Source organism: Dermacentor silvarum, chromosome 5 (genome assembly GCF_013339745.2).
Source record: "Dermacentor silvarum isolate Dsil-2018 chromosome 5, BIME_Dsil_1.4, whole genome shotgun sequence".
Classification (NCBI taxonomy): domain Eukaryota; kingdom Metazoa; phylum Arthropoda; class Arachnida; order Ixodida; family Ixodidae; genus Dermacentor; species Dermacentor silvarum.
Window position 1 is genome coordinate 159941175 of NC_051158.1, and position 9896 is coordinate 159951070.

Genomic DNA, 9896 nt, shown 5'->3' on the forward strand with positions numbered 1-9896 from the left:
GCCCTCATAGACGCTATATGATACTCAAGCTGTGATAGGGGGCTAGAGTGACTGCAACTTAGAGTGCCATATGTGTGGAAACAACTATAGATGCGAAAAGGCAGCAGAATTCTCTTGAGAAGCATGTGGCTAAACTCTGTTTCATACACAGGAGGCGAGGCAGACAGCTTTTAGATGGCATGTCTTGCAACGAGCAAAATGGTAGCAAACTAACTGGTGCCACCATGCATCGTACAATTCCAAATAGACATATGAGCACCCAAGTACTGACTTGTTTTTTGATGCCATTTGCCTGCAGTGCTCACCATGAGAGTTCAGAAGTCCCCACAAGGGTAGAAGAGCCCTTGCACACTGAACGAAAGTTCATTGTCTTTGAGAGCTGCCTGCGGGAATTGCTCACCACCTGCAAGGTCTGTGGCCAAGCAGTAGGCGACATCAGCTCCAAGGTTGTGGGCACTTTGCTCATAGTGGAGGGCATGTGTGACAAAGAACACATGCTCCAGTGGAGGAGCCAGCCACTTGTTCGTGGGAGTGGAGCTGGAAACATTCTTCTGGCAGCAGGAGTGCTATTTTCTGGCTGTGCAGTGGCTGCGACCTTGAGGTGCCTAAATTCTATCGGCGTGCAGACCATCACAGAACGGACCTTCTACAACTACCAGAGGGCCTACTTGCTGCCTGCCATAAACGAGGTTCGCCTACTGGGCCACATTTACAAAGAACTAGAGCATGATTTAGGCATAGTCTGATGGTTTTATACAAATCCAATGCACCTGTAAGCTAATAGACCAATACAGGCTATCAGTTTTATTAGTGTATCAAGTCGATAATTTCATAATCCAATAAGATGAGACCTATAGAAGCCAATAAAGTATTTCTATTTGAATTTTTCCTAGGGTAATGTTCTAGCAACGTAATGTACAACCAACAGCCCTTGCATGACTGCCAAGTCTGATATCATAGAGCCTGATCTTGCAGTGCAAATTTAGATGTCAAATTAGGGATTCTGAGGACCAACACTGGCATTTGTCCTGTTTATCTCAATCTGTGCCATCTAAAGTTGCACCGAAACATCATGCTGCCTAATTCTTGTAACCAGCTGGCCCATCTAACTTGCTTCATCATGATTCTAAAGAATACAAACTCTGGTACATGGTGTTGAAATTTAGAAACTGTTTGTGTTTCTTTTAGCTCACATTGAACAGTTTTACCATCCTGCTTTTTCTAGTTGGCAGTGCCTTGCACATGGCCCCAACTGAATACAACCCCAGTACATTAGGATGCTGTTATGGTAGCAAAATTGTAGCAGTTTTGTAGCAATGCATTAGGCACTTATATATTATGCACTTGTTTTTCCAGCTTTTCCACCGTAAGCAAGCTGAAATGGCCAGGGAGCTTGCTGGCTTGCAAGTCGACCTGGCAGGTGACGGGCGCTGTGACTCTCCAGGCTACAGTGCCAAGTACATGACATACAGTGTGCTTTCTATGCAGAATGGCTGCATTTTGCACACAGAACAAGTGCAAGTTGGAGAGGTAAACACATAGTGCTACTATTCATACTATACGCATATTGTGTAAATTCTTATGAAACTATCTGCTGTATTTGTGCAGTCGCCTGAAGTCCCTAACAGTGTTTCTATGGAAAAACAAGGGCTTGCCAAGTGCTTGATGGGTGTCGAGAAGCTGGGCATCAGGATACGTTCGCTGACAACAGGTACCATACAGAGATTGTGTTTTTTTAATTTTGGTGATGCAATCTGAAACAGTAAGCATTGCTGCTGTGTATGCTAGAGCATCTTATTTACATTGTTGTAATCAACTTGAGAACAAATGCCTAGCCACGTATATTGAGAAGGTCCAAAATAGCAACCTCCCCTGCCCCTAAGTCTGGATATGTATCTTATTGCAGGGTCAAGGTATGTGTAACACTGCCAGTAATGATACAAAAAAAGACATTTTTTCTAACACTACGACACACTTGCTGTGAAACAGATAAGTAAAAAGGCTTATCGCAAGGGTTGGTGGTGGAAGCTGTTAATGGCAACATGCAATGAGCTGTGAGGAGATTTGCTGGTGCTGGAAAAGGAAGCCGTGTGCATGGTGGAATCTTTTAGTGATGTGGGCGGGCAGCTGCTGCAGGGAAGCTGTCGTTGTGGGTGCCAATTGCTCTCGGTTACATGTGCCTCACACCTTTTCTTGTTTACATGTGATCTAGTGGCTGAAAAACATATAATGGATCCCAGTTTGGTGATATACTCAACGTTAGTGCCAAAATGTCTTGTTTTCATGCGCCGTATAGTCACAAATTGCTGCTGGAAAGCGTACTACGTCTTTACAAAAGATGACTGAAAATTTTCCTTGCCAACCAGCGGGTATTCAGGGGTGAATATTGAGCAGTCACATGACATTACAGACTGTTCGTAATTTAACACAGCGAAGTGTCTTGCTGATAGCTTCTCTCAAAGCCTGCAGCTAGAGCTGGATGCAGAACTTTTTTTTCACGACAGCTAATTGTGAGCTGATTTACATGTTAAAGATGTTTCTTCTCAAAATATTATTGCGGTACTGCAAATGAAACTGACTCCTGCGTGTATTCCGCGGCCGCCTATGCGACGCATGCACTCTTTTTTGCCGCTAGCAACATGATCGCTGTGGCTTCACTCACTCCCGTAGGTGACTGCGAGGAGCTGCTACTCTAGAAGATTTATATAACCTCCTTGCTCACTAAGGTTCATTCTTTTCACAGACCGACATCCTGGTGTCAACCGGTACTGCCGCGTGGAGAAGCCAGAGATTAAGCACTGGTTTGATACTTGGCATGTTGCTAAAGGTAAGCACATATCCTGGTTTCAGGCCAATTTAACAATAGCACGCACAAGAATCGCATGAACCACAATTCAGCCTATTCAAGAGGATTACCTGACAAGGCAGACATTTTTTTGCATGATTGATCGCAATGTGTAGATGTCTGCCTAGCTTAAATCCTAAGACCAATGGCATTCTTGCGACATCTGTGCCCAAAATATTCTAAAATATGGTTTGTTGTTGTGGCCAAGGTAATCTCGAACTGTGTGACACACTTTGAAGGAACTGCAAGCTGGAACGGCGACATATTTCTTAGCACACATGGAGGCTGCATATCTTGAAAGAGAGTCTAGTCTCAAGATTTCCTACAGACTTTACTACAGGTCTGCTTCAATTTCTCAGTTACAACAGGTGATGTGAAGTGAGTAATTAAAGAGAGTGGATTTTTTTTATTGCCTACCTGTACGTTGCAATGCGATTTATTGTGCAAATTATGCTTGTCTATTGCACAAATGCATCTAAGCAGGTGGAGCACTTTCTTATCACAAGTGATCTTTAGAAATGTGTGCATACTAAAAGGACAGGTGACATGCAGGAATGCGTGTTGGTTTCTTAAAATGAAAATAAATTTGCATAAAGATTGCATTTTATGGTCCAGATTGGTCAATACAGCACCTGGTACTGTTACTTGCTTAGTAACAACCATCTTGCTCACGCGACAACCCTTGCTTTATGACTGCAGTGTCAGTAAATAAAATATCTAATAACAACCCCTTGTCATATATTCTAGGTCTGAAAAAAAAGCTCCTGGCTGCTAGCCGCACACATCAAGTTATCACACCTTGGATCCAAAGCATCCTAAACCACCTCTACTGGGTGGCTGCCATGGGCCAAGGTGATGGTGAGCTTGTCATCAGCATGTGGAGAAGCCTGCTCAACCACGTGTGCAACAAACACGATGGCCATGATGGGCCCTACAAAAAATGCCTCCATGACTCCCTTGACGACAGGGAATGGTTGAGACCAGGTAAGCACTACTGTAAATTGTATTCTTGCCCTACACAGCATTTCTTAGTGTGGACATCACATCTTCAGATAAAAAGCTAAAAAGATTTTTAATTTGTTATACGTATCTGTTTCAGCATCACCTGCATTTCTTCGTCTCAAAACCATTGTCGACAATGCGAGACTACTGAAGGATATCCGCCGGCTCTCTCCTGAGGTGCAAACGTTTTCATTGGAGTCCTTCCACAGCGTGCTGAATCGGTTTGCTCCAAAGTCCAATGCCTTCTCAGTGGACGGAATGCAAGAGAGGTAATTTTAATTTCGACATCTAAGAGATAAGACAAGGGTATAATTCAAACCTCTCTTCATTAGAACGAGGCTCGCTGTGCTGCACTTCAACGAGAATGCTGCACGGCACCAAGCACTCACTCAGGATGGAGAGCAGCGGTGGAAGATTAAATCTTCCAAGGCAAGGCGAGGCCACTTCACTGTGACTACAGTGAAAGAGGACCCAAGCTACGGTATGTAACATTTCTGGACAGATTGTAACATACCAACACGTGTGCACGAAATTCTTGCCAACCATAGGGCAATTACCCTGCAGTGCGATATTTTTGGCATTTTTGCTGTTTTGTAAAGCTCTAGTTTCGTCAACGAATGTTTTAATAAACCGTGGGGTATTATGCCCTGCGGCGGCATTTTTAATGACCTTAGCAGGAAACCAATGAAACTATAAAGATGTGCCAAATCTGGCAAAATCGTACTCACAGGAACTGAGAATATAACAGTTAACCTCTACATATGTACAGTACAGGTTTTTGTTCGACCTAAACATGAATTTGCAGGATGATAAGGGAAGCTGATCTTTGTGTACAATTCTTTCTAGCTAGACAAACATGGTGCTATAGACGACCAAGTTTTACGGCTATTGGAAGATGTCTATGCTTGGGCGAGTGCTGCAAATACATGCGTGTTAATCAGAATGTACAAATTTGGGTCAACTCTTATTTATCTATCCGAATACATGTAAAACTGAGAAGTTCTCTCATTACACAACTGCTGGACCACTTCTACTGAACTCTATTGCATTTGAGAAAAGCAATTTCTGCTGAGCGTCGGAAGCAGAATCCTATTGTATGAATGTATCCTAATGTATAAAAGATAATGCACAAAAAAATTGAAAAAATGGTTGCCAACACTTGCGCACAACTTAGTTTCTTGCGGAACACTTGCGCACAACTTCATACTGATACTGCACCTCTTCACTATGCAGGATACGTTGATGACCTCATGCAAGATGTGGTCGAGCGCTGCGAACATTCTTCATATAAGGAGAGCTTTCTGAGCTGTGAAAAGTCTCCACCGTGCTACATGTCACTTGGTTTGAAAGACCATCAAAGCAGGAGCTCATCGCACAAAGGCGCACTCGCTTCCCAGTGGCATCAACATTAAGCAATAGCAGCTAGACAGCCACCACAGTTTGTGTGAACTGGGCTAATGCACTCAGACAGCCATAAAGAACTTGGCGTGTCAAGAGAGCTTTGGAGACCACATGACAGTACAATTCAAGTGTACACACACATCCGCAATGCAGTCACAATGATTTATTTGAACCACACCAACGCCTCCGTGGTCAAGTATGCGCTGGTCTGTTGAGAGTACACACATGAAGAGAACCACTTGGCTAAACGAAGTCAGGTAGCCACCTTTCCTTGGGACAGCATGAAAGACTTGGCATTTCAAGGGAGCTTTGCAGACCACTGCATTGGCTGTGCGCCATATTTAGGCCAGCAACGCTGCCTGGCGGGCACCACATGGCCTGATGCTATATTGCTGCGACCCCCACTGCATTGAGCCATGATAGTGATGACAAAGACGATCAGATGCCAGCAACGTCGCACATACTTTCCGCAAAGAAATCCTGCAGGCTTGCCCCGACAAAGCCCCCTCACGACACCTCGGCTACACAAGGACATTGGCACGAGTCAAAAACAAATATTACTGGCCAAAGCATGCAGCCGATGTGAAGCATTACATCAGAACTTGCCTTGACTGTCAGTGACGCAAAGTACAACCCACTAAACCCGCTGGGCTCTTACACCACGTTGCAGTGCCGGTGTTGCCGTTTGCGCAAATTGGAATGCACCTTCTAGGCCCATTTCTGACATCTGCCAGCAGAAATAAATGGGTCATAGTTGCGACAGACTACCTCACGAGGTACACAGAAGCCAAGGCACTTCCGAGTGACATGGCAGCTGAAGTGGCATAACGTTTCATTGAGAACATCGTCATAAGACATGGTGCTACATCTCCTTGCGGCCAATAAATCCATGCAACGGAGAGCGAGTAAGCAAAAACTCAAGAGGAAGATACGCAAGATCGCCGAAATCAACCGGGAGATCGAGATGCATTGCGGCCGCCTGTGCGAGCAAGAATGGCAGGAGCTGTGTGACACGATGAACGGGAACATGAGCGCGGGACGCACCTGGAAGGTTCTCGGGCACCTGCTCGACCCGGAAAGCACCAGAACGGCGACCCGTACAGAGGCTGTCGGGCACCAAAATGGGAAGACAAATCCTCGACCTGCTCGGGATTCGATATCATGAGGCGGGGGGACTGAAGGAAACACTGCTACCGGAAGTCAGGGACGCCATACAGATGGAATACATGCCGAAGAACATGCACCCGGCGCATGACGTGGAAAGACGTAAACGAAGGGCGGCAGCTATCCTCGAGGAGCACGAAAGACGAGAAGGCGTCCTCTTCGTCGATGCAGCCAGGTACCCGCGGCCCGCCGGTAACGTTGATGGCGAAGAGGGACGACGACCACCATCGCCACTACAACGAAATGTGCGAGACGAACCGGGGATGCCAACACCACCATCACTACTACTAATACGACAAAAACGGCAGCAGCAACAGCAGCAACATCAACGACACGGCTGGCCGACGGCGGCGGAGCCCGCCTTCTCCATGGCGGTCGTAGATACGAAGGGAAGGATTCGAGGGAAAGATTTTTCTCCGGCGATGGACCCCTGGTAGCCTAGCCCCGGGCACCAACAGCCATAACAGCTGGACAAATAAAGTTTATTCCTATCCTATCCTACTGAGTTGTAGCGAATGGAGGCGGAAGGCATCATAGCCAAAACCGAAACCCAATTGGACTGAATGAATGCACTGGTCACAGTAAGGAGAAAAGATGGGAGATTGAGAGTGCGGATGGATCCGCGTCATGTCAATGAGTGCATTAAAAGGGGGCAGTTCTACCGTTCCAAGCAAAGAGGACACTGAAGCAGAATTAGCAGGTGCCAGCTTTTTCACCAAGTTAGACGCCAACCAAGGTTTCTCTCAGATTCCCCTGGACAACTGTGCCTCGAAAGTGGGCACCTTCAGCACACTGTTCGCCAGGTACTGCTTTCTTTGACTTCCATTTGGTATAAGCGCCACCCCAGAACCATTTCACATGACCATAAGCCAAGTGCTAGGTAACCTGCAGGACATCCATGTGTATGTATATATATATATATATTGACGTCCTAGTGTGTGGCGCAACTAAGCAAGAGTGTGATGCTCGGCTCCGTGCTTGGTGCAATCCAAGATGCAGTCCTCACTTTACACTGAGAAGTGCGTATATATAGTGGGGTTGGTGAAGTTGAATTCCTCGCTGACCCGATTTCCAGGAATGCGAATAGGCCGTACAAGTTTGATTCATTCCGTCTCCAACTTGCCTATGGCCACATGCAAGGAGGATGTTCAGAGGCTCTTGCTATCAGCTAGTTCAGAAAATGTCACCTCAACCTCTCAGACTGCGCTAACTGGTCAAACAAGAAAGGGAGTTAGAATGGAACGAGGCTGGCAAGAAATAGTGGCGGGAATCAGTGTGTAATGCTTAAGTCGTTTTATGCATTGAAGCATAAAAGTAACTGGAATGCCAGTGGATTTCTCCGCAAAGTTCGGGAAATAATATCTCGAAACTGGTGTCATCCTGACAACTTGTTTCAAGTGGATCCGGATTGAGAACTCCATGGCTAGGATTTGTAAATAGCAATATGGGCCATAAGGTAATTAGTTAAAAACTTAATTAGGGAATTTGTTTAGTTAGTGAAATATGCAATTTAATTTTTTTTGTGCAAGTAATGTCCGCCTCTTCGAGTAGACCCGCTCATGAAGTATGATTGTGCTAACTGCCACAGGCGACCTTTAAAAATTTTTGAAAGTGTTCGCTGAACCATCCAGTAAATGAGAAATTTTACCCGGAAGACTGCAACCTGTGGCAAGGTTATCTGAACTCAACCTCTTGCTTTGTGCTTGTTTTGTTCTTTCTTAGAACGGAAGATCCATCAGCTGTGTTCCACATCTAGGCCAGCAGACTGCCCCACGAGCAACACATGACCCAAGACTATATATTGTCCTTGCAAATAAATTGCGCCTTTTTTGGTCCATGCTATGAAGTGTGTCGCGTCAGTCCTTTGCAACCACATGACGGCCTCATGAGGATACGTGTGGGCACCTCATTGACTCTGGCTGCTCGGGCCACGTAGACAGGTGGTGCTCAGGCATCCCCTGCATCCTGCGCTTTCTGTCGCACAGCTGCTACGGAGGGAACACTAGACTGCATCTCTCAGAAGCTGTCCGGGCCTTCAGACAGTCCATGCGTGCCATCTACGTAGCCTGGGCCAACAACTCGGCCGTCCGCCTGACTTTTGCCAATGGACACACGGTCCTTTGTTTATGTTTATGCCACTCCTGCATGTAACCCTGGAAAGAGGCCTTATTATGTTCATGAATTTATGCCGCAGGGCGTACTTGCACAATAAAAAAAGTGTTGAGACACTCCCGCAACACACTAACACCCGTCTGGTGAAATGTGCCCCACTCTGTTCCGAGCAGGCAAGCGAAGAGAACTACTTGGCTAATGCAGTCAGGCAGCCACCTTTCCTTGGGGCAGCATCAAAGACTTGACCAAGCCAAGGGCCAGTATTTGTTGGACCTTCCAGATAACCTGTACGGGCAAATCGAGAAGAAATATTAATCATTGAACTAGTTCAGGCCTCGTGACTACAATCAAGCACTCGCCAACTGTGCACAAACCATATTTGTTGCCAAGCGGCTAGTGGGTGTTTGCATGTGGTGCCAATTTCTGAGTTAGGTTTGAAAGAAAATTGTGTAGCTACATGTAACTATGAGGGAGAGCTTTGGCACATCTACAGAATCCTGTAGCAAAGTGAAGGAAAGGTTTGATGGAAACTCAAGTACTTTAGAACATGATCGTTCATCTAGCTGGTTCTGATGGCAAAGTAGTATATCTCTATGCTGCCAAAAAGGACTCCTTATTCCATAAAGTGATGTGAAAGGAACATCACATTTATGAATGCACCATTGATGGCACAAACAATCTGCTATTAAATTTCTGCCAATTATCTGATAAACTCGGTCATACCTGAACGTGCTTACAGAGGTGGATATCTGAAGCCGACGTATTCGGCCGACGGGAACTGTCTCCTGATGGCGGATACGACGCATGCAGGTAACACGACCCTGTTGCGTCTCCCCAGCCTCTTCCAATCCACCGTGTAAAGAGGCGGTACGCTAAAAACCGATACTTCCTGGCAAAGAGCATAAAGTGGTGCGGTCAAGGTTGCAATCGGAGTCCGCTAACTGTAGTTCGCAAGTTCCAGATATACTGTAACCCTAACATTACCTGTGAACTTCTCCTTCAACCGCCACACCGTTCTCCTGCAGCTCCCAATACAATGCGCCTAGTACCGCGGGGCTAAGGCAGACGCTCCTGAACTCTTCATGTTGCGTAATGCAACCGTCCGGACTTTCCTCAACCACTTGTGCCACGTCACGGCAACACACTTGCTCAAGGGGCGTTGGCATGCGCTCGCAAAGCCCACAATCGCACCTGCATCATCCAGATTCATCGAAGGCGGTCGTTATCATATATACCACACATTCATCGCGAAATAACCTAGAGAGCATGTCAATCAAATCGGTTAGAACGCGATCGAACGTAAATGCAGAAATAGTAAAGTGCACGCGGTACAACTTGAATTATTTTCCCCGTAACAAGCTGGACAGCTCCT

The 9896-nt window shown here is 46.0% G+C and overlaps 1 protein-coding gene across 1 annotated transcript; it reads left to right on the top strand.

Moving 5' to 3' along the window:
• The first annotated feature begins 1401 nt into the window (after nt 1–1401).
• On the top strand, nt 1402–8254 carry LOC119453822 (uncharacterized). Its single transcript, XM_037715864.2, has 7 exons — nt 1402–1530; nt 1609–1711; nt 2744–2827; nt 3593–3829; nt 3945–4116; nt 4180–4328; nt 8135–8254. Exons 1-7 carry the CDS (start codon nt 1462–1464, stop codon nt 8197–8199), a joined length of 879 nt encoding a protein of 292 aa, XP_037571792.1. The 5' UTR covers nt 1402–1461; the 3' UTR covers nt 8200–8254.
• Nucleotides 8255–9896: the final 1642 nt, after the last annotated feature.

Bases quoted from the DNA above. Each gene is read 5' to 3' on its own strand.
- LOC119453822 (XM_037715864.2), top strand. From the start codon at position 1,462: ATGACATACAGTGTGCTTTCTATGCAGAATGGCTGCATTTTGCACACA. The intron at 1,712-2,743 runs GTACCATACAGA...TTCTTTTCACAG, and splicing joins GATACGTTCGCTGACAACAG to ACCGACATCCTGGTGTCAAC. The intron at 4,117-4,179 runs GTAATTTTAATT...TCTCTTCATTAG, and splicing joins GTGGACGGAATGCAAGAGAG to AACGAGGCTCGCTGTGCTGC.